The sequence below is a fragment of the Miniopterus natalensis genome, chromosome 2 (assembly GCF_054644295.1).
Source record: "Miniopterus natalensis isolate mMinNat1 chromosome 2, mMinNat1.hap1, whole genome shotgun sequence".
NCBI lineage: Eukaryota > Metazoa > Chordata > Mammalia > Chiroptera > Miniopteridae > Miniopterus > Miniopterus natalensis.
The window spans coordinates 38,764,150-38,789,005 of record NC_142082.1 but is presented as its reverse complement, the minus strand read 5'-3'; the positions used below and the strand labels follow the sequence as shown (position 1 = coordinate 38,789,005).

Genomic DNA, 24,856 nt, shown 5'->3' with positions numbered 1-24,856 from the left:
GTGGCTGCACCCGTCTGCATTCCCACCGACAGTGCACGTGGGCTCCCCTTTCTCCACACCCTCGCCAGCATTTGTTGTCTGCTGATTTGTTGATGGAGCCATTCTGACAGGCGTGAGATGATATCTCATTGTGGTTTTAATTTGCATCTCTATGATAAGTGACATTGAGTTTCTTTTCATATGTCTATTAGCCATCTGTATGTCCTCTTTAGAGAAGTATCTATTCAGGTCCGTTGCCCATTTTTAAATTGGATTGTTTGGGGGTTTTTGGTGTTCAGTTTTATAAGTTCTTTATAAGTTTTGGGTATTAAATCCTTATCGATGTATCATTGGCAAATATGTTCTCCCATTCAGTAGATTATCTTTCCATTTTGTTGGTTTCCTTTGCTGTGCAAAACCTTTCTTAGTTTGGTGTAGTTCCATTTGTTTATTTTTTATTTTGATTGCCTTGCCTGAGGAGATATATCTGAAAAAATATTGCTACGAAAAATGCCTGAGATTTTACTATGTCTTCCCCAAGGTGAACTTGCCTGAATATGGTTCCCTATTTGGAGGAAAGGAATTCCAGCATTAACATCGATCTCCTGTGTGCTTGTGTGTTGGCTTGGCACCACATTTACAAGTAGCATCAAAGCAGCAATGATGCTTTCTTATAAAGTCACCTAGTGGCAGAGTCAGATCAGTTAAATCAGGTCAGTAAGAAAGCTAATGAAAGGAGTCAGTTTATTTTCATATCAAGAAACGCATACCAGAATAAACTTGATTGGCACAATTCCAGAAAGAAATATCTATGTATTTTGGGAAAAAGAGAGCCTTCTGGATAAAATGACATATGAATATGTGTCGTAACAAGAATACTCAGTACAGCCCAGCTGGCGTGGCTCAGCGGTTGAGCATCTACCTATGAACCAGGAGGTCAGGGTTCGATTCCCGGTCAGGGCGCATGCCTGGGTTTCGGGCTCGATCCCCAGGGGGGGCGTGCTGGAAGCAGCCGATCAATGACTCCCTCATCATTGATGTTTCTATCTCTCTCTCCCTTCTCCCTTCCTCTCTCTGAAATCAAGATATATTTTTTAAATTTTTAAAAAATCTTCAATCCCGTTGACTATCCCTTTCTTACATACAACACTTCTAACATGATATAAACTGTCTCATGGAGACTCATTTTGTTTAGGTAGTCTGCAAAATTTAATTTTCAAAGTTTTTCATTCAGTGACCTCCAAAATTAAATATGATTAACTTTTGGATCAAACATTTCTTTGGAATACACAAAGCACCCAGGTACTGGGACAGATAATTGTGAGTTGGCTAGTTTTATGAGCATGGTTGCTGAGTGAAAGACTGAATTTGGTCAGAACCATCCAATGTAAGCTTCCTGTAAAACATTCTTAGTGTATCCAAGTCTTGATCTTGGCTCTTCTTGGGGGGGAAAAAAAGTCATACAATCCCAATGTTGAGCCCAGAGGCAAGTGAGATGGGCCTGGAGTATAGATGGAGGTCTTACAGAGCGGGGGCATGTTATTTCTTTTATTGATGTCATTTTTAAGCTCGAAATTCAAATAAATATATGTTTCTCTCGGCTTTTCAACACATGCTGCTGTTTTAGTTTTTTGGGGGAAAATGAGGTTATTTTCCTTAGAACATTTGATTTAAAAAGCAAAAGCTCAGTTAATCCATATTCCATATTCTTTGTTTTTAAAGGAAAATGACCAGCTTACACATAAAACCTTATGTTTTCCAAAGGGTTTTTTAAGTGACCTAATATATTCCCAAGTACCTTCTCCAACAAGATCATGCTGTAGAGTCAAGAATATAGGGGGTATAAATATATGAACAGTATTGTTTTGTTTTTTAACTACCTTTTTAGACTTAAGGAAAAAAAACACCTCTAACCTTGAGCAGGAGTTTAATTATTTTTAATTTTTTAATGCTATTAAATATTGCTAACTTATAGTCTCTTGAAAGCCTATATGGTCTCATTTTGTACATAAACATCATGGCATAATTTTTGCTTGATATGGTAACAATTTATAAAGAGGCTTATGTTTATTGAGAACTAACTGCAGTCAGCATTGTTCTAAAGCAATGCTTCTCAACTCTCTGGGATTAGAGTCAGCTTTATTTCATTATTTATAATTTTCAATTCATTGCAAACTAATAAACGATTCTGCTGCACGTGGCTAGTGTGCAGCTCAAGGCACCTGCACCCCAATATGCAAGTTCAACACTCGAATTGGTCTACAGGAGCCCACAGATCCTGAGTATGGATGTCATGGCGATGTCAAGGGGCTAAAAAGTTTCTAGCTTTTTTGAGATTCCTAGTTAGAAACAGTTCATGGACCGACACTAGCTGACAGGCCATACACTGTGTCACTGTCCTATTTAATCTTTGCAACAGCCTTCTCAGAAAATTATTAGTCCTATCTCAATTTTATAATGAAGTTGAAGCATGGTGTGCTTCCCAAACCTAAGAGCCCTCAGTTAGCGGGTAATAGAACGTGCTAAATCCAGGCAGCCGATGCACAGAGGAGCCAGTATTTGAACCTGGAAGACTGATTCCAGAGCGTGTGGTCTTCCCCACGTGCTTGTTTCATTTTAACTACATGTGAAGTAAGAACAGTTTGGTTTAGGCCATCAGATGAGGGCCTCCTCAAATATACCTTCTACAATCTACAAACCTACCTTCACCCACCTATCTTGGTGGAAAAGGGGACATTCTTCCTGTCCAAGGTTAATGATTCCATCCTGTTTCTTTGGATGCTCCTAGTCCATCAATCATTCCAACCGAAGCAACTGTGCAAGGGCAGGAACTAAATCCACCTGACAGATGAGGAAGCTGAGGTTCAGAGAGGTTGAGGCACATACCCAAACATGCAACTAAGGCTATAGGCTGAGGGTGACCATATCCCATTTTGTCCAGAATGGTATCAGTTTATTGCCCTGGCACCTTAGACTGATTGGTGCCTTCCTTTCATTCTCATGTCCCACTTTGGACAATATATTGTTTGGTCACCCACCTTGTTAGCAAGTAGCAGAGATGGAATTGTCATGCAGATCTGGGTGACTGACTCCAAAACCAGGACTTTCTATTATCCTAGGCCACCTCTTTAAATTTCAAAATTATAAAGTTCAGAATGAACATATTTTCTTAGTCTTCATTCATTCATTCAGCAAACATTTATGGAGCACCCACTATGTGACAGGCTACTAGAAGATGTAATTTAAAAATGCACAGGGCACAGCTCGAGCCTTTAGAAGCTCATGATTTAGTGGGAAACAGACCACCTATAAATACTCATGATCAGGGTAGGCTACATAATTTACAGGGCCCTGTGCAAAATGGAAAAAGCAGGCCCTTTGTTTAAAAATTAAATATTTCAAGATGGTGACAACAAGATGCTAACTAAGCGTAGTTAAGTTTAACAAATGAGGGGTGGTCAGGGTACTGGAGAAATACACGGGAATTACCTAGGACGGAGACTGATTCAAGATAGCTCTCTAAGAGATGAAAACTGGGCTGACCCTAGAGCATGAAGATGTCTCCCTTACATGGACTTTCTTCTCTGTTTTCCAGACTACAGGGTATTGTGGACAACCGCTTAATCAGTCATTTTGACTTAAACGTCATCACCAAGAATTTCCTGCGGCATACATCCTAATTAGCTCCCTCTGGACCTGTGACACACCGTGGTGGCCACGGAGATGTGCCGCCCAGCTCTCCCTTCAAGGACTTGCTGAGAGGCCGCGGGCATTTGGGAGGGGCAGCCTGGAGGCAAGCGGTCAGGTGGAGGCATGAGGTCCCGGCCCTGCCCTGCCCTGCCCCCCTCGGGACCCCAGACCCGGTGGGCCCAGTGGGACGCCCCAATGAACATCCTGACACTAAACTCCGTCTGAGTCTGGATACCGGGGAACCAAACTACAGCAGCTGTCAAAAGATTCCAGCACTTGCAGGGGATTTTTACCTGAAAATTATTGGTTATATGCATCCTTTATTTCTATCCCAAAACAGAATATAAAATGGTAGAAAGAAGGATTCCGTGTGTGAATGTGGTTACGTTTCGGTTTAAAATCCTCAGTTTGATAAGGGCCAACATGCCCATTAAGACACATACACATCTTGTGGAAATTAATCCATGGATCTATCGCATTTCTTGAGGAAACCTCTGACTATTTTTCAGTCTGTACTTGTGGAATAATGTAGTTCATTACCATTATTTTTGGAATAGAATATAATTTCCTTTTTTTGACACACTGGTTCAATTTTCAGTAAGTGAACTTCTGAAAGCTAGGTCATTTGGTAACTAAACTACATTGACTATAAACGTGGCTTTTAGAACTTTTTGTTTTGTTTTCATTTGAACTTTGTTTTCTTCATTCCAAGTGAAAAGAGTCCTTTCTCCCTCTTTCGTTTTAGTCAAATGTAAGTTTGCCCATCCCCTGAACTCCAACTGTGAAGTGACAAGGAAGGTTTCTTGAGATACGGTGTCCAGAATGTCGTACACTCTCGGTAAAGGTGAATCCTGAAAACACTCCAAAACAGAATTGGTTGTAAGAAGGGACTTACACATTCAGGTGCTAAATCTCACACACTTCAGGGCATCAGATTCTGAACATCATTAAATTTTTCAGAATTAGATATAAAACAAATACTTAGGTTTGAGGAGAGGGGCTTCTAGTATTTCCAAACCATCAAAAAGAAAGCACAGATTCCAGCACTTGCAGGGGATTAACAGAGGCACAAGTTAATCTGTTGATAAATTAACAGTTAACTCATCCAATCACCACAATACTTAGTAATTCTTTTTATTTTTTTTTTAAATGTAACTTTATTGATTTCAGAGAAAGGAAAGGAGAGGAAGAGAGAGAGAAACATCAATGATGAGAGAGTCATTGATCGGCTGCCCCCTGCATGCCCCCCACTGGGGATCCAGCCCGCAACCCGGGCATGTGCCCTGACTGGGAATCGAACCCCGATCACCTGGATCCTAGGTCGATGCTCACCAGCTGAGCCACGCCCGGCCGGGCCTTAGTAATTCTAACAGCCTCATTGAATTGCTTTAAGCTATTTCTTCACAAGTTAAGACCTAACCATTTATGGTGTGATCAAAAGCATTTAGTATTAGATTGGCTTTTGTTTGTATCTCATTCATACTAATGGAAATTATAAGAGTGCAGGAGGATACTTTTGGAGGTGATGGATAAGTTTATTGCACAGACTGTGGTGGTTTCACGGTGTATACTTACCTCTAAATTCATCAAGTTGTATACATTAACTATGTACAGATTTTTGTATGTTAATCATACCTCAATAAAGTAGTTTAAAAAAATAGAACTCAGGAAAATCCTTAGAGTTCCTTGTTTTTGTACTTATCCTGGAATTGGATAGAGGAAGTGCAATTTATTTTATTAATTGGTTAGAGAAAGTAGAGATCCTGAGCTTCAAAGGGAACCATTTGCTATGAACTACAAGACACCCTTAAAAAGACTCATATTTTAAGCAGAAATCATTTCCCAGATGCAGTTTAGTCAATTTTAAATGTTTAAGCTAATGAATTTGAGTAAGATTCTAAAAGAAAAACAGACTGAGAACTCTGTTTTTAGTTAACTCAGTTGTGAAGTATAACATGCAAAGGAAAACTGCAGGAGATAAACCAAGAGCCCAATACGGTTCTAACTACCATTCAGCCCACCAAAAGGAAAACTTTAAGCACCTCAAAAATTCAACTTTTATTTCACTCGATTGCCAACACCTTCCACCTCCCCAAGGTGAAGAATTACTCTCACTTTGAACTGTACGGTTTAGTTGTGACTATGTTTGAACTTTGTATAAATGGAACCATAAATAATTCTTTTGGGTCAGACTTAAGTTTGTGAGATTCACTTGTGTTGTTGATGTAATTAATCGCTGCCATTGCTGTGGAGTTTGTGTTACATCACAGTTTATTTTCCTTCCATTGTTGATGAGCATTTGGATTATTTACAATTTGGGGCTATTAGTTAGGAATTATGTTTCTAGGAACATCCTTGAGCCTATCTCTTGTATATATTCGGAGTAAAATTAGTGGATCACAAGGTGTGCAGCTTGAGTAATTGCTGTCCAACTGTTTAAACTGTGTTTTCAAAATACATTTTTTTATACACACAGTAGTACAGGGGAGTTCCCTCTGCTCCACTGGCCCTCAATCGTTATTCTCAGCCTTTCTAATTTTAGCCATTCTAGAGGGTGTTCAGTGGTATCTCATTGTGGCTTCAATTTGCATTTTCCCGGTAACTACCAAGAGCAAGCACTTTCCCAGGCACTGGCCATTTGGATATTCTCTTTCGTGAAGTGCCTATTCAAGTTTCTGTGTCCATTTCGTGTTTTTCTTAATGAGTTTTCAGAGTTCTTTAGGTTCTAAGTACTGGTTCTCAGATTTTAGACTGCCTCAGAATCACCCGTTTGGGTTTGTTAAGACACAGAATACTGGTCCCCACCACCAGAGCTTCTAACTCAGTAGACATGGAGCAAGAAACACGAATTTGCACTTCTAACGAGTTCCCAGGTGATGCTAATGCTGCTGGGCCAGTGACTACACGTGAGAACCAATGTTCTACAGTGTTTTATTTTTTAAATTATTTTTTTTAATTATATTTTATTTTTATTGTTGACATTATTATAGATGCCCAGTGTTGTACATGTAGCAGCAACAGATTTTTCTTGTTAGTCTAGGGCAAAGTCACCTTTCAAAAAATAAAAACCTCAACAATTGAATACTTGTTCAAGCATAAGGCATAATAAGCTAATACTTTTGCCTTTTTCCTGGAAGTGGTGCAACTGGGTTTGCTTCAATAACAACTATTTCAACCTGTCTGAAACCAATATACCCACTTAGGATATTTGGTACACCCAATTCATCAAGAGAATCAGTCAGTAATGGAAGATAGTTTTTGATCTCAGGAAAACACATTGGCTTTCAACAGCAAGGACATGAGTCAGTAATCTAAGAACAAAAATACAGACCTCTAAATGGAAATGGAAACTGTCATTTATTTCAGTTGAATTTTGTTTCATTAAAAACCCTACGATGACAGTAAAACATCAGAAATAAAGTAGAAACATTTTTTTAACCACCCTTAACCTCTAAAGACAAAATAAACGCACACACATTTCAAATAATTCCACTGTTTTAACAAACCTCATTATTACCATTGTTGTCATTTCAGTCTCCTGATACTAACCTCGACTAAACAACTTACTGGTTTACTGGACTAAACATTAACCATATTATTTCTAGATATAAAATGTTCAACAGCTACAGCACTCGATGTATTTTGTATTTTGGTAGTCTGCTGTGTTTGTATGTTTTTAAGGCTTGAGTCTATAAAACATCTGTTTCTGTTGAAGAGTCCAAAAACCTGCTATATGATGGCATATATGTTAATATATGCAACTTGAAGGTGGTTATACCTTGTTCTGAGAGGTCATGAGAGTCTGCTTAAAACCTTTAGTAACATACCATCGCCATCACCATGAAGAAAAATTAAAGACCCAAAGTTCAAAGAAAGTACTGCAGGCCCTAGGAAGTACTGTGGTTTGTTGACTTACTAATCAGAAAGACCTAAAGAAACTGCTCTTAGTTGTCCAAAGTAAACTAACCTGGGTAGGCCCATAAAAGTGACCCTTTGGGATGCATCCTGAGAATATACTGTATAATTACAGTCAATGTTTGCAATGATTTTCGTTTTTCATACCAACTCGGGAGAGCCTATGCAATTTAGAAGGAATTTCAATAAAGGGTAACCCAAAAGGTTTCTAGTCAACCGAAGGTTAGCCGGCAGTAAACCAGAAACCCCAATAGAGTACTGCTACATATTCAGGAACTCCTGTAGCGGTTTGGCCTTTTTTGAAAATATCACCGCCACGCTGGGTCTAAAACTGCAACAGTTAGCATGTCAACGTCATGCAAATTTAAAATATGATCAATGATCACACCGTGTCCTTCCTTATTGAATCACCTATCAGGGCTCCTATATTGAGAAAGCATTATTTTATCTTCCTTTAGAACATATAATTGAATACTATCTTTCTATATTTTAACTATACTTTTTTGCGGGGGGTAGACTCTCCCTACTATAATGCCACTTACACCAAAGTATATTTTTTGTTTTTCCTATTAGTATTATCTGTACTATTTTAGCCCGAGGCCTGCGGGGGGTAAACGGATCCTAGGTAATGTTAAAGAAAGTGGTAAGACAAAATGGCAACTTCACACAGTTTTCAAGTAAATAGAATCCCTGATAGAACTGCAAAGTCATATGTAGTTTGGGGGGTGGTAAAAAAAAAAATCTCTTAAAACTTTGTCTCACGCTTGACACAAAATGAGCTTTGGCTCTGAGTCTCTTAAGGCACAAAACCTGGTAGACAGTTTTTTTGGTGGCCTGCACTTCTGATTTGAATAAGAAAACACACACACTATAACATATAAATATAAATAAAAATAATAAGTAATTTTGTTAGAGCTTGGAATCATTGGGTGAAGTTGGAGGAAAAATCCAAATAAACAAACATCTTGTACGTGTAAATATTTGCCGCTAGTGTAAAAAAAAAAAAGTGTAGTTCAGACAGTGCAAAACTATCGGAGAATTGCCTTCAGAGCAGGCTTGACATCGTGCTAGAATCACAGCGCTGTCTCAAAAATAGTGAAGGTGGAGGGCTGGCCGTTGGAAGCGTTCACAACCACGTGGCCGTTCTGAGTAATATCTGGGTAATTCCTTTTGAAGTACACCTGTAATAAAAAATAAAGAAAAAAGACAGGCATAAAAAGAACATGTTTCAAGTTTTGAAGTCCTCTCTACAGCAATGTATCTCTATGTCCACTTCTTCACGTGAAGCAAATCATATCACTCGTAGAGGCACAATTTAAAAAAATACAGGGGTGTATTTATTCTACGTAGTCGCCCCATTAAAGCCCTCCATGGGGCTGGGCTGGATGCCAAACAACCTGTAGATCCACTTTAGTTCTGATCATTCCGATTCACAGATATGTTTTATCACTACATTAAACTGATAAGCAAAATCATTTTACTGACTCAAAACCTGGAGATAAATTAAAAACAGGGTGACAAAGCAGCTGGGAAATTGAGCGTCTGCATGAGCGTTTCTCATTTTCACACATAAAATGAGCACAAAAGATTTGGATGTTAATATCGGGCTGTAATCCCAATATTTTATAAGCTCTGATTGACAAGTATTGAGACGCTGGCGTATATGTAAGAAATATACCGGCATTTAATTTGTGCGGCAAGGCAGTTATAGGGCCCATAGAAATGTGATCTGTGGATAGTGAGCCACGATAATGAAAAGAGAAGCAAAAGCTTTAACAATGACTCAACCAAGCAACTTCTCTAAAACGTAAGATGATACCAAATAATAGGACAGTTCTTTGCCAAGCCTTTGAGTTCTTGAATCCTACCAATTTCTGGCTGAACTAGGAGAGATACAGGCTTTCTGATAAATGTATAATCAGAACATAAAGGAAATGAAATGCTGTCAAGTCTCTCTGTTCCGCAATCACCAGTTTTTAGTGGCTGTATCGTATCTCGGTTCCTTGACAGATGCGCATAACAAAATGAAATAATGTCAAGACTTGTGAGCTCTTATCTCAAAATGTGTTTGGGTGAAAAAGGACTTCAAATGTAATTTTTTTTTTTTTCCAAAGACGAATGTGAAAAGTTTTGTTTGAGTCTTTAAAACAGAAAATGTGCCATCTATCTGAGGCTGACACGTGTCATGAGCCAGGTCTGTTAGTCATATGATTCCTGATCTATTTTATAAAACTCGGCTCTAAATATATTTGTGGGTACTGTCAACAAAGTTATCACAGGAGGTAATGGACTTCACATACAAAAATGAAAAGTGCTGAGACAGCCACCTTCATATTACATGTACTTTTCCCTCTTGTTGCTTACATACTTGCTATTCCAAAAACATCGCTGCATATGAAGTACTATATATCGTCACTTAAGGAGAAAAATAAGAAATCCTTCAATAATGCTTAGACCGCACTGGGTGAAATCTGAGGCTATTTCCATTGCAATGCAAGTATTTAAAAATAAGGCCTGGTTTTTGGGGGCTAATTTATATCATCTCCCTCCTCCATTTTATAATGAGCCATATTTTGTGCGGTTATATTTTATGAACTCCAAAAAACCTATGTCTTGGTGAAATTAAAGATAGCCAAAAGAACAAATGGAAATTCGTTTCATGTCCTACTGCTTGATAGTCTTCCCAAAATAAGCCAGTTCCTTTCCCCATAACCTCTTAATGTAACTTTTTAAATAAGAATATGTTATTCTTGCCCTGGCCGGGTAGCTCAGTTGGTTAGAACATCGCCCCAATATCCCACGGCTGCAGTTTGATCCCTGGTCAGGGCACATACAAGAGTCAACCAATTAATGTTGTTCATAAAGAAGTGAACAACAAATCAGTGTTTCTCCCCCCACTTTAAATAAATAATTTAAGAAAAGACAGACTTAAAAAAATGTTATTAGCAGCAACTTTTCACTAAAATGGTCTTAGCTTCATGATCTGAAATACTTGACACTGAATACTGAAAATGTGCTTCCTGTGTATAAAATCCTTGATTTGACCTTTCTTTTTCTCATCTGTTGCCAAGTTTCATAACACACTCTGCCTAACAGCGGAGGTGTAAGAAAGCATCTTTTTCACAGTGCGGGTTATGAAGGGGTTGAGATGACTGAACACTTGGTTAGCAGGGTACTCGTGTATAGGCTAAGCCTATGGAGAGGGCCAATCTCTGCTCTCTGTTCTGGGACTCACTGCTGATACTGGAAAAATCACTTAACCTCTCTCCATACTGGCTGCCTCCTCTGTGAAATGAGACAATGACTTACCTCAGAGGAACTAATTAATGGTTACAAACTACAGGTTGAAAACACACCAAGTTAAGTGTTGGGTGTGGTTATGATGCTGCTCAGAGAAGTGGCCCCTTAGTCCATGGAAAGTAGCAGCATCACCCAGCTTGAATGAAGAAAACAAAACATCTGGGAGGCCCTTTTGTGGATCTTTTGATATTATCTTTACAGAACACCACAGTTGTGTGGAGACACCTTTAATCTCATGAATGTGGTAACTAGAGAGGCAGAAAGGTAGTTTAAAAATTATGGAGGCTGGAGTACTAACTGGTGACTTTGAACAGTTACTTAGGCTCATCTGCCTTAATTTTCTCCATTTGTCAAAAGGATAATGCCAACTCAGAATGGTTTGTGAAGATTAAAGGAGACAAAACCATAAAAATTCAAGTTCAGGGCAAGAAGAATGTAATACCAGTGACCAGTGAGTGTTGGTTTCTTGTCCCTCTTCCTCTCCTTCTCTTGGGTTTAGTTCATCATAATTTCTCTAATATAGATTGAAACTATATTGTTTAAACTCCAAACTGTCAATAAAGCCACCATCATGAATTAGATCTTATTAAGTGCAACAAGGCAATAAAAGCTACCCTGCACGATCCCGGCCAGGTGGCTCAGTTTGCTGGAGTGTCAAATCCTATACACCGAGAGGTTGCAGGTTCGGGAGATTCCAGTTGGGGAGTGTATGAGAGGCAACCAATCAATGTTTCTCTCCCCCTTTCTCTGTCCTTTCCTCTTGATCTTATCCATGGACATGTCCTTGGGTTAGGATTAAAAAGGGGGAACAAAAAAAGCTCCCCTGCATGGATAATGGTGAGCATTTTTTTACACTGTATTTATAAGGCATTATTCATTGTTGAATTCGGCTCAAGGCTCTGTCAGTTCATTCTCCCTGAACTATATGGCCCAAGTTCAATGCCAGTAACTCTCAAACTAATCTTTAAAGCAGGTCTAGCCCAGACGGGAATGGCTCAGTGGTTGAGCATCAAGCTAGGATCCAGGAGATCGGGGTTTGATTCCTGGTCAGGGCACATGCCTGGGTTGCAGGCTCAATCCCCAGATCAATGACTCTCTCATCATTGATGTTTCTATCTCTCTCTCTCCCTCTCCTTTCCTCTCTCTGAAATCAATAAAGATATATTAAAAAAAAAAAAAGCAGGTCTAACTTTGGTGTACATGTTGGCATGCATACTGCCAAAGTTAAAGAGTACTGGGGAGCTGAAGAGGACTTCTCCTTTTAAGATAATGGAAATGGATTTTCTCTCCCTTTATCGTCTCAGAAATCACCCTAAACAACAAGGATATTTTGAGATTTTTTTTTTTAAGCCCACCTTTGATGAAATCAGGAGTCACCTGAAATCCCAAATGGCAAAATACTCAGAAGAGCTGCCATATGCAACTGAATCTAATGGGGCTGTGATAAGACAGAGAGGGAACAGATCTCAGCAATCATGGGAGAGCACAGTTCTTTAACTAACTGACAAATTCTAAGGTGTGTCAACAAAGGATCATATAGAATCACCATCTTTCTCTGAAGCATGCATATTGGTAAGGTCCGAGGAGAAGAGAGATTCTAGAACCTTGCAAGTAGCATTGTAACTGCCCATCTCTGCAGCTAGGGAGGAGTGCAGGCTAAATGAACAAACATTCTCAATTTTTCTCTCACATAAACGCATATACACACATTCTTTTTCTGAATTACACGAAGCTTCCATGTTAAGCAGAGAGAATTCTCTTTAGTCTGAAATAATGCCCTAGCCACAACTATCCTGCAATTATATAGTCTAGGAAAAACTCACTTAATTCAAAAGTCAGTAATAAGACCTTTAATAAAAACAACAGAAAAGAAGTAGTACAAGATCTGTAAAATACACAAAGAGAAAGTGAGGAATAAAAACAAGATAGCACATGACGGATAAGTAAATACTGAACACGTAAAAATTATGAAAAATATAATGCAATACATTCAAAGAAAATGTAGTGGAATAATCAACCTGTGGACAATAGGGATTGGACAGTACAAGAAAACATGGCACAGCAATGGAAGATAATGAAATATGAGTTGAGAAAGGCCAAAGGTGAACTGCAAGAGAAAAATGGAAACATCAAAAAAATGAAAATTCTACTGAAGGCAGCACAAAGCAGATTAGCCACTGCTAGAAAAAAAAACAGGGTGAGATATGGAGGACAGGATTGAGAAAGCAAGCAAAATAACTGGAAACTAATAAAGGATCAAGGAGAAAATAGCTTTATGAAACAGGCAAAGGACAGACAACAAATATATGATACAGAATAACTGAACCAACAAGCAAAATAGAGACAGATTCATAGAGAGCAGGCAGACAACGCTGGTGTGTGGGGGGAGGTGTTGGAGAGACTGAGCAAAAAAATCAGAGAAAGAACTCATGGACATGGCCAAGAAGGTGGTGACTGTGGTGGGAGAGGAGGGTGGATGGAGGTGGAAGATGGTATAGGGGGTGTAAATGGTGATGGAATAAAAAATAAATAAAATAAGGGGGGCAGAGAATCTAATCAAATAAAAATTTCAAAGATATAATTCAAGTAAACTTCCAGAAATAAAAGAAGACTTGAATCTAGAGACCAAAAGTGCACATGATATCTTAGAAGAAACTAATTACCTTAAAAATAAAGAGAAAAAAACTCTCTGGACATCCAGGAAAGACCAAATTATGTCTAACTTGGCCACAGACCTCTCTATATGAATAAACAATGCTAGAAGACGTTAGAGCAAAGATGACTCCAAAATTCTATAACCGGAGAATTTTAATTAGAAATCTAGCAGGCATATGTTAAGTCAAGAATTCTAAAGCCAACGAATCCCCCTTTAAGATGATATAAGACATTGTTTTTCAACCTTTTCGTTTTACTGCCACCTACAATACTAACTACATTTCACTCTACAATGAGATTCAGTACAGATTCACTATCTACATCTGCATTTATCTATACTGAAAGGAGTTCCATGAAATGTTTACTATTACTATAAAAGATATATTGTTATTTTTCTTCCATTCCATTCTTTTCTATTTCATTTCTTAAAACACCCTGGTCATGACTGACTAAATTGATTTCAGTCCCAGTTATGGATCACAACCCAAAGTTTAGCCAACTAAGAGATGAGGGAAGTATTAAAACAAGTAAAATAACAGAGGTGTAAGTATTTTTTAAAGATTTGAAGGTAAACAGTAGAAGGAAAACTTTTTAAACAACTAAAATTTGGTGGTAAAACAAAGAGAAGGAAGATATGTTGTCATTGTTTATCAAGGGAGTTAAATAATGAAATAAAGTATTCCTAAAAGAAATGAAAAAACAACCACCATACATAAAGCAATGAGAGAAAAAAATTACAAGCTACAAATTAATAGGCTAAAAAAACACACAACACTAAAAACTGAAAGTGTAACATACCTATAATCTCAATAAATGTAAATGGACTAAACTTATCTGTTTAAAAAAAAGGCTAAGATTAATTCTCAGAGCTGAGCCTAACTACCTGTCACTAACAGAAGATACATCTATAGTTTGATATTAAAACAATCAAAGACATACCTGGCAAATGAAAACGGAGCACTCAATTTTAGTTCTAAACCAGGTTGGATTCAGGGTCAAGAGCATTAAATGAATCATAGAAAAGCACTTTAAACTAATAGAAAAATAAAAAATATAGTAGAGAATAGAATTCATAGTGAAAACCCAAGACATGAAGATCTGTGGACTGAAAATCACAACATCAAAATTATCAAAACAGAAGTGACAGGAACTATATTGGAACTTGTTACAATTCACCTCTCTAAGTCCAAGTCATATCAAATGGACCTAAATAAATAAATAAGGAGAAGACCTAAATAATTCAATTAATGAAGTAGGTCTAATTAAAAGTTATTAAACTCTCAACCCTAAGCAGACAATAGTCCATTGTTTTAAATGCCCAAACAATAGTCACAAAAATTGCTTATATACTAGAATACAACAGGTATTAATTCTAAATAGAAACAGTACAGATAACATTTTTTGATCACAAGGCAATGAAAATCAACACTGATGGTAAAATAGGAAACAAACATAAAAACTCCTATCACCAGAAAATTTTAAAGACCTCATTCTCAAATAATTCTTGGGCCAAAGAGGAAATAAAAACCAAACTGCAGAATCTCGATCTAAAAACTTAACTCTGACAAAAGCACTAGACACCAGAACCTGTAAGATATAGCTAGAACAATAGCCAAAGAAAAGTTCACAGCTGTAGAATATTTATATTAATAAACAAGAAAGAATGAAAACAAGTGTATTCAAGAAGTAAACAATAAACCAAAGAAGGAAGAAATTAATAAAGATAAAAGCAGAACTGACAAAACTATAAAATATAATACAAAAACAAGTAAATCTGAGTGCACCTTCTTTGGGGGAAAAACATAAAACTCTAACAGTTAAGTAGAAGGAAAAATGGGGAGTAGGCAAGGAGAAAGCATAAATACTGTGTAGCCATTGAAAAAAATAAGATAACTATATGCATTGCTATAATCTGAGATATAATGTTAAATAAAAAAATAAGGAACAGCTATCATTTGTACTTAAAAGCCAGAAAGTCCATACATGAACAAGTTCTGGTTGTTGCAGACTATATCAACAGAACAGTCGATGGTGCCTGGGCTCCATCCTGGGGGCAGAGCTGTGATGACAGGAGTAGTACAGTGACTTACTTTTTCTTTTTAAATTAAAAAAAACCCACACAACTAATTGAAAAGATTTTGAATTTTGTAGCATTAAATGTCTTATTCGTTAAAAACTAATTTTTAAAAATAAATTTTAATTATTTAGAGTCTCTAAAGCTACTCAGAAGAACTTTGGAAACTTCTTGTTATTACTGAGAGGAAAGGGTTCAATCCACCACCTTTTAAAAATGATCCAACTTTTATCATCGACAGGTAGAATTCTTTTGTATTTGTGAAGTACTCTATATTCTTTAAAGCACTTAAGCATGGCCTCTCTCATCTGAGCCTTGTAATAACAGTGTGAAGAAGCTGGGCAGGTGAGGGCTACAGGGGAGGCAGGTAAGGGCTGGTCTGCACTACAGGTAAGGGCTCTGAGGCTCAGAGACCTTGGGTGACATATAAGCCCATTTGACTACTAAGTGCCTCTTTCACCTATTCCAACTGGTCTAGGCTCCTAGAATCTAGGACATTAGGATTTTGTAACTTTTGGGTTGTATCTGGTGATGTCATGAATAGATAAAATAGCACCTCTGTTACATACTGGGAACAAAGGAACTTCACAAACCTCAGCCATAGGTCTGCTTCATCATGGAAGAGAATGAACGATAGGCATTTATCCTGTTATGGGCTGAACTGTGGCCCCTTGAAATTTACACGCTGAAGTCCTAACCCTTCGATACTTCAGAATGTAACTGTATTTGGAGATGGGGTCAATTAAGTTAAAATGAGGTCGTATTGGTGGCCCTAATCTAATAAGAGTGGTGTCCTTATAAGAGGAGGAGATTAGGATACAGACATACGGAGAGGGAAGACCATGTGAAGACACAGAGAGATGTGTTCTCTCAAGCCAAGCAAAGAGGTCTTAGGGAAACCAACCTTGCCGACACCTTGAGCTCAGAATTCCAGCCTCCAGAACCATGAGGAAATAAATTTTGTTGTTCAATTGACTTATTATGTGGTACTTCGTTATGGTAGCCCTAGCAAATTAAGGTACCCTTTAACTTTATCTCTCTAAAAAGTACTTTCTCTACAATTTCACGGTCATCTAAAAGGGTCCACTAGAGAGCGATTCAGCTTGCCCGCACCAATATTTTCAGAAAAGCAACTATGTGGTCAAGAAAACGTGACTTGGAAGTAACTTCTCCCAGATGTTGAGTTTCCTTTTCAAACGATGGAATTCTAATCTGTTAGAGCGAAAAGCTTGCTGATTTAGCGGATCCTCCTGGTGTTACACTTTTGAATGATGCACTGATATTTGATGCTTGCATATTTAAATAGTTGACAGTCAGTCAGTTTGTTCTCCCAAGAGGACCAAATGTATAAAGAAATAATGTCAAGAAGACCTTCAACTGGGATGAGAATCAGGCATGTATTTCCTTACGTCTTTCCATAGGGGTGACCTGAGCCAGTGTAGGACTGAAATCTAAGAGTGATAATCTGCCACCACGGGAGCTGGAGGGACTGGCCCACCTTGAACACATGAATCAAGGCACAGCATTTTCAAACTGGACACAGTACACAGAACCCAGGGCTGCACCCAGCAACTCCCCTGCTGCTCCCCACTGATGGACCAGCTCCGTGACCTTAAGTGAGCCCTTGATCCAATCTCCTATCCATGAAGTGGGATAAAAAAGAACCACCGCGAGGATTAAGTGAAATCATGTATGTGAGAACTATGTAAAATAAACTGTAAAAAACTATACGAATGTAATTTACCATTAGTACTGTCAAATTAGGGGCAAGATTACTGGACCAGGAATGATGAAATTCCTAATTCTATAACCCATGTGCTTTTCTCTATGTATGTTACACTTCAGTTAAAATATTTACTGAAAGAACAGATTTATGATTCTGTGTTTGCTACAAACCAGTGTAACACTAGTTATATATACAGCACCACCTTCCTTCTAAGGGGCCTTAGTTTCCTCATCTGTAAGATGAGAGTGTTAAACTAATATTATCTGGACCGATCTACAATTATATGGTTTTTCTCATTACCAACACCTTGATAATATATAGCACATTTTTTCAATGGAGACTTTGATATGTAGGTGGGAACACACCTCTTTGATGTAAAATGCCTGATGTCAAAGAACCAAAGGGTTTGTCAGATTCCTGGCTGCTTTTGTGACTACAGTACACAGGGGATGCCAAAGGATCCATCAGGTCCTATGAGGGACGCTCTGACTGGGAGACAGTGTATGTAGTAAATGAAAACACTGTGTGAATTTCAGCATAAAAAAGACTAGTGTTCCAAGTGGAGCTTCCCTACATTCACACACAGCATGAGAACTGGGGAAAAGTTCTGAACACAGACTCTGTCATCCCTAGACCTAGGGCTGAACTCCAGCTCTGCCAATGATTCAGCCAGCTATGGGACCCCGGGCAACCTGCCCTCCCTCTCGAAGTCCCAGCCCCTTCACTGGGCACAAGGATGAAAGGACCTGTATCAGTGCCCGGCACACAAGCTTCAGAGCCTCATCCTCCTCGCTCGTCACCATAATTGCTCAACAGAGAACCTGAGTCTCTCTGCTCTTCTCAATCTTTTTGGTTTACACTGTCGATCATCAGGAGCATGCCTACCATTTCCCTGGTAGATCTTTCTAGACCCAATTAACAATATTCCCCCTTTCCCCTTCAATCTCTCAAATTTCCCGATGTACCTTGAAAGCATTTGCATCTCAAATGTGCCAAGCACCAGTCAGAATGAAATGCAATGGATCTGTAAAATGTGAGTATTCTCTGCTGTATGAGGATCTGAGCCCAGAGTCCAAATGTGTGAAAAGCCCAATCTGAAATCTCTCGGGCACACACGCCTGCACATGTGAGCACACACGCATCCCGTACCCACCCCCACCACGCCTGCCGATGCTTCGCAGACCTGACTTCAACCTGGGACGTGTTGTTAAGACCGAGCCGCGAAGCTTTGTCTCTGGAGGCTTATAATTGAAAAGGGCACAGAGTGCTTGTTACCATACCCCTTGGTGCCAGATTGTGAGGAGTGAACGGTTGAGACGGACTCTAATTACCACTCCTCGTGGCGCGCTCACCTGTTTTGCTGTTTCGGTGAGGGCGGCAGCTTCTGCCTTGCCCAGTTGTTGCACCATCTTGTAAAATAGGCTCTCTTTATTTTGCAGCAAAACATAGGGCTCATCATATTCTTTCAGTCTTCCTGAATCCAAAACCTGTTCATCAGCAGAAAGAAACCCATTAGCACACAATGTTTTGCAGCAACATATTATAACTCAGACAATATTTCGGAAAGAGGCAGGAGAGGGAGAATAGAGAGAATCTATTTGGGTGGTAGGCCTGGCGGGTGCTTAAATGGTTTGATTACCCTGTTTTACTAGGCAGACAAAGGCCTAACCCGACCTTTTATTATTATAATGTTATAGGAAAGGAAGAAAACAAGAGTTTTAGACTATGATTATGGACACTCAGCAGTCCTGTGGCATTTTATATTCTGCCAAGGGCATTTTGGGTTGTTTTCATTAGTGCTTTTAGCTCTTAGACTCTGAGCTCGGAGGGCTACTTATACATATATTCAGAGTTGGGAAGTTTCTTGATTTAAGAAAATCAAATTCAGTTTATCTAAAAAGTAGGGTAATGTCACACAAATCAGACAGCAGTGACCTGACAACAAATTAATTGCCGAGCTGATTTGATTGAGCAGTATCTATAACAGAAGTAAACACTTCTGGAGTTCCTTTAGGGTCCTGGAATATGTCACCTGGTAGGAGGGGACAAAATCCTTGCTGCAGAGATTAAGGTGCACCTTGAAGTTGGCTTTGGTTGCGGTTTATTATTCTGAGAGGGAAAGGCCGGCTGAAAGAGCTGCTACCTAAGCAGCTTTAGCATAATTGCTCTGCACAAAAGAAATCTCCAGAAATCCAATTTTCCCTTCGGATAAGACTAAAGAAGCAATTAAGAAACTGAGCTCCAAATTCCAACCATCACAGCCCGCATAGCACACGGGGGCAGCCCCGTCTCAACCGCCGAGGACCTGAGTATCTGTTTTCACAATGATCTTTCCCTGATTCTTCCCTCCTTCAGCTGCCTGCCTTCCAGCCATTTTATCGCTCATTAATATGTCCACGGGAAACTGAAAGGGTGAGGAAGGGGCTCTTTACTCTGCATTTCTACTTATTAGTGGCTTTGGTTAATGGCTTCAGAAAGAGAAAGAAGAGTCTGAAACAACTGGCCCAAATGAGGTACCTTGGAAAACAGTTCTGATTGTAAGTGGCACTTAGTTCTTCATTTAGGTCATATTTAGAGTAAATTTATCTTAAGAGAATATGCTGAAAATCTAAGCGGGACACAGGTTGTTTCTCCACATCTAGGTATTACAGTTAATTCTGTCCCATGGTATTTAATGGGAAACATTTATTAGGTCTCTTATAAAGGGTATTTTCCTGTTAATCTTTTGTTTACTACCATGAACCACTGCTAAGGGCAGCTTTCTCAAAAGAGTTCAAGAATAATTGAATCTGTCACATCCACATAATAATTAAAATGTCCTATAATTTGGCATGAACATTTAATGCCCTGAATGTATAATTTACTTAAGCATAGCCTTATAGAGCATAACCACTCCTGATGAAGGAAAAAAACACAATTTTAAAATACATGTCTCTCTCATGCTAAAGGCTAAGTTAAATAAGTGAATCAAATTACTTCATACAATAAAAACTTTATATTCTGCAAAGGCAACAAGTAAACTTAAGAATCACTACTTCAGAGCTGGTGAAAAAGGAGTTCTCTGGCTACAAAGATGTCACATAATTTTTAATGGAAGCAATGCTAATATTTAGTGCTTGTCAACATCCTCTTTATTCAAATTTGAATGAATAGCAAATCTTTCCATTTTATTGTCTGAAAACACATGAATGCCACTAAGATGAGGAATTCTCAGAATTGCTGCATATCCAAAAAGGCAGAGCCAGGAAAAATGAATGCTCTCAAAAAGCAACAGGATCAACAATATAAATGACAGTGAGATCATTTTGGTCAAAATATTTTGAGCTTTATGAGCATTAGCACTTTAATGGATGTGTATTATATTTTATAAGGGGAGTTCTCAAGTTGGGGGGAGGTGGCTGACAGAACTGTGGTAATTTGTTATAAGCTTGATAATTAGAAGTTAAATTTTAACTTCTGTGAGAAACACTTTTAAAATGAAAAATAAAACAAAATATAGGAATCAAAACAAAATATAGTATCTGATCATGAACAGCATTAATATAGCCCCAAATGGATGAATTCACAAGATCTGAGAGATGAGATGCCGTGGCACATATATGCAATGTAACACAAGTATAAGCTGCCTTAAGATCAATAAAATCACTCCATAATGAAAACAGCGGCCTTTGAATTTGGAAAGGAAAGTAACGATAAGGGCTGAGCATTCACTGTGCCACCTGCTTTAGTCACCACTGTTAATTGTCAAAACAGAGTAGACAAACACAACACAAAATTTCTTCCTTCCTTTCTTCCTTCCTTCCTCCCTCCCTTCCATCCAGTAAGTACTGAATAAGCACCTGATACCACAGCACTGTTTTAGGAATGAGAGTCAAAGATGAGCCAGACATAGTCTGTCAAGAAGCTCATAGCCAGAGATGGAGGCTGAGGAGCAGTTCAGTTAAAGTCCTTGGCCGAGGCTGCAGAATCAGTGGATGGCAGAGCTGGGATTCGAATCTAGGTCTGAACCTGCATTCTTTCCTCACCATGTGAGTACCCAGAGAAAGACAGTTTATTATTAAAAGCAAAATATTTAATTTTATTATCAGAACTAAAATGAGGGAGATGAGAATTTTAACATTCAATTTTCTGATATATCTTTCCACATGGATACTATCTTATGTTAACTTTCTATAATTTAAGAAAATATGCCTATAAACATAAGCATTTCCCCTGCACTTTCCACTGCAATTTTATTATAATCAGGACTCAAATTATTTACTGTGTGCCAGGTATATACTCACAGAAAACCAATTTTATTAAACTATCAGGATTAATAAAGAGCAAGTAACACATGGCCAAAACACATTTGAGGAAAATTTAAGTAAACCTTCATTAATTCTTGTCTTTATTGGGCAAATGGTTATTGCACGCTTAACTGTATGCATGCTACTATGCTAGGCTGCCGTGGAGGGGGCAGAGAGCTATGTGAGTCACAGCCCCTGGCTTTAGGGGCCTACCCTGAAAGGAGAGAGAGAGTAAAATCCTCAAGTGTCTATAATGCAAGAAAAAAAGCACGACAAGGTCAGCAGCAGAAGAGATGATTTCTGGCCAGAGGTCCTGAGGACGAGTTTCAAGAAGAGCAGCGAACTGGACCTGACGGAATGGACAGACTTGAATGTACAGAAATGGGGGCGGGGGGTGGACAATGGTCATTTCAGGGAACAACATTGGCCAAGAGGGCTGGAGGTGAGCATGTCAATTCCTTAAGGGCAGGGGTATGTGGCTTCCCTTGTTCACTGTGGCATCTCCAGGCCCTGGCACTGGACATGACAAGTAACAGGCACCCAATACTTGCTGGCTGAAAGTTAAATGTAAAGGAAACTAAATTCAGGACTTGGCTGAGTGACTGCCCAGTGGTGTAGTGTGGCAAGAATACAGGGTGAGATCAAGGGTGGAATAGTGAAGCTGTCTAAAGCAGCAGGATATAGGCATTACAGGATCAGGGATACAGACCTGGATGACCACATGTCTCAGGCTGACGGCTATGGGTGAGAGGGAAAGGAAAAGTGAGGGAGAGATAGATCAGGGTTGAGGATGGAGGCCTGAAATGCTATCATTTATATCAAATATTGGTAAAGAGAAAGAAGAGAAGGCAGTGCTGCGTAGACTAACACCAGGTGCTAGGGGAGCTGCCATGGGAAACAGGCTGACACAAGGCCAGAAAGAGCATTTTACCCCCTGAGCCTTTACATTTACTAGTTGGATCAAAGATTCTAGGCCTTTTAGAACAAGTAAACATAATGCAACTCCCAATTTTCTTTTTGTACAGATAAAGAGGTATAGCTTTGAATTTTTATTTTAACATCCTTCTTAGCTATCAGAACAGGCTCCTGAAATCTCCCACTGTGTCTCCATTTTCCTGTAACCCAGCTTATACTATAGACTAAACCACACATTCAAGTCAGTGTGATAGCAACCCCTTGGCCCCAGATCTCTCCAGGAACGTCAACCTCAAATTGCTTGCCGCTCTCTAGCAGGTTAAAGAAAAATACATTATGGTGGATGAGTCAGTCAGTTACATAAGCTCAATGAAGATGTGTTTATCAGGCCTGTGTATCTGCAAATATTTTAAGTAGCTGTCCTAGATATAAAAATTAAATGGACCCATTGCAAAATAATTTAATCCATTTTAATTGGCAGGATGCCCTCAGTGATAGTGGGGTGGCTGCGGGAAGAGGCGGGGGGCAGTGCAGGGTGGAGGAAAAGCCTGGTGATGGGAAAGAGATGCCTGGAACAGCTTTCCACAGGTGACCAGCAATAAAGGAGATCCCACTTAGCACCAAGGAGAGTGGGGGTGGGGGATATCTGAGTTTTAGATGCCTGCTTTTGTGGCTGCCAGGTGACAAAGGGGCTCAGGAGCAGTTATCCACCTCGTGAGTTGATTCCCTTGATTGGTAAAATAGGTGCCTGTGATTTTCTCTGTGGCAAGAATTACTCAAAATCCTTTCTTAGGTCTTGAAATGGAAGTCATTCTTCTCACCTGGGGGGATGAAGACTAGGTCACAGGGCCCTCCATAGCTGCTCCCCCAAAGCTCTTCCCCCTTGAAAGTATTTTTTTCCTCCCAGACTGTGCTTTCTGTCTTCACAGTAGTTATTTTTCTCTCTGAAATTGTTAATGAAATCTCTTGGCCTATTTTTGAAGGAGCTTTCCTCTACTGAAATGTCCTTATTTTGGCTATGTAGCCTTTTTTTCAGTTCCATAAAGATCAAAAATAAAATGAGTAAAACTCCAATAAGCTTTGAGCTGTTTCTGTGCTTTTCCAAGTGGGTACGTTAAACAGTTTCTAGTTTTGATTTCTCCGGGAAAAAACTACTAAGGAGAGGTTTGAGTTTGGGAAGAAAGGGTAAAGGTTCTAAAACCATAAGATGGCCTATAAACAGAAGAGGCGGGATCTGAGTTTCTGAGCCCTGGTTTTGGTTCTCCAGAATTCATTCCCAAAGAATTCTCCAACTACTGACAGTGAAAAAGTTGAGCACAGGAGACAATATTGTTAGAGCAGCTACAGATTTTCATGTGCTTCTCTTGCTCACACTACTGGGGAGAATCCGAGGGTGTCACAAAGACTGGAGTGAGGAAAGAGCTGTGCTATTGGCTGAAAACAGGTCACAAGCTGCCAGCTAATCCTAAAACCTACAGGGAAGACGTTGTCTTTAATGCAGAGATAGTGGTGAGTCTTAGAAGAAAGAGGATTTCTAATGTGTCTGTCTTGCTCCACTGTTTTGTGGCAACTGAGCAAATGAGGAAGATTAAATTAGCTGTCATTACAACTACATCATGCTTAATAAAGTTAAAATTGAGAGAATGTCTTTGTAAAATAGAATTCTAAGCCTAACACATTAATGACATTTAATGAACCAAAACTGGGTAAATCCCTTTGGAGAGTCAACACATAAACAAAGCTATTAATTAGGTCGCAGTTGTTTCCCAACAAGGCCTTTTGTTTGATTTACTCACAGTAAACAAAACCATATCCATCTGTCTTTGTGCGGAAGTATTCACCAGTGCAACCAAATGTAATTATTACACCTTAAGCACTTGCAATTACACGACTTTGGGATGACAACACTGTTGGTTATGCCCTTCATTAGCATCTGTCACTTCCCCAGCCACTCCCCAGGCTGGCCACCCGCCCTCTGAAGCATTAGGCTTTGCAGCTGATTGACTTGTCTTTATATTCTTAAACCTTCCAAAATAACAGAACAGGCAAATCACTAGTTTCCTGGAAAGAAAATAGGTATTTCTAAAGAAATAAAAAAAAAAAAACAAATTGCTTCAAAAATCAAAGGTGTGAGAAAGAACATTATGTATAGTGTTTTGCCGAACTGAAAGCCAACTGGGAACCAGAGGCTCTAGAATAAAAAGTAGGGTTTACACCTGGGGTGGATGGAGCAGAGAGAACAATTCCTCAACTCTGAAGCTAGGGAATGCATGTCCCAAGTCCCCTGAGTTCTAATCTTGCCATTCCCTATAAAGG

General features: G+C 39.1%; 1 protein-coding gene across 1 annotated transcript in view; it reads right to left on the bottom strand.

The window, feature by feature from the left end:
• Positions 1–7,488: 7,488 nt before the first annotated feature.
• The window catches only part of ABCC4 (ATP binding cassette subfamily C member 4 (PEL blood group)), a 227,153-nt gene continuing 209,785 nt past the window's right edge, over positions 7,489–24,856 (bottom strand). Inside the window, exons 30-31 of the mRNA XM_087814273.1 lie at positions 18,692–18,826; positions 7,489–8,765 (exon numbers count right to left, since the gene is read on the bottom strand). Of these exons, the coding sequence (XP_087670399.1) occupies positions 8,658–8,765; positions 18,692–18,826 (243 nt within the window). The 3' untranslated portion in view covers positions 7,489–8,657. The remainder of the gene's footprint in view (positions 8,766–18,691; positions 18,827–24,856) is intronic.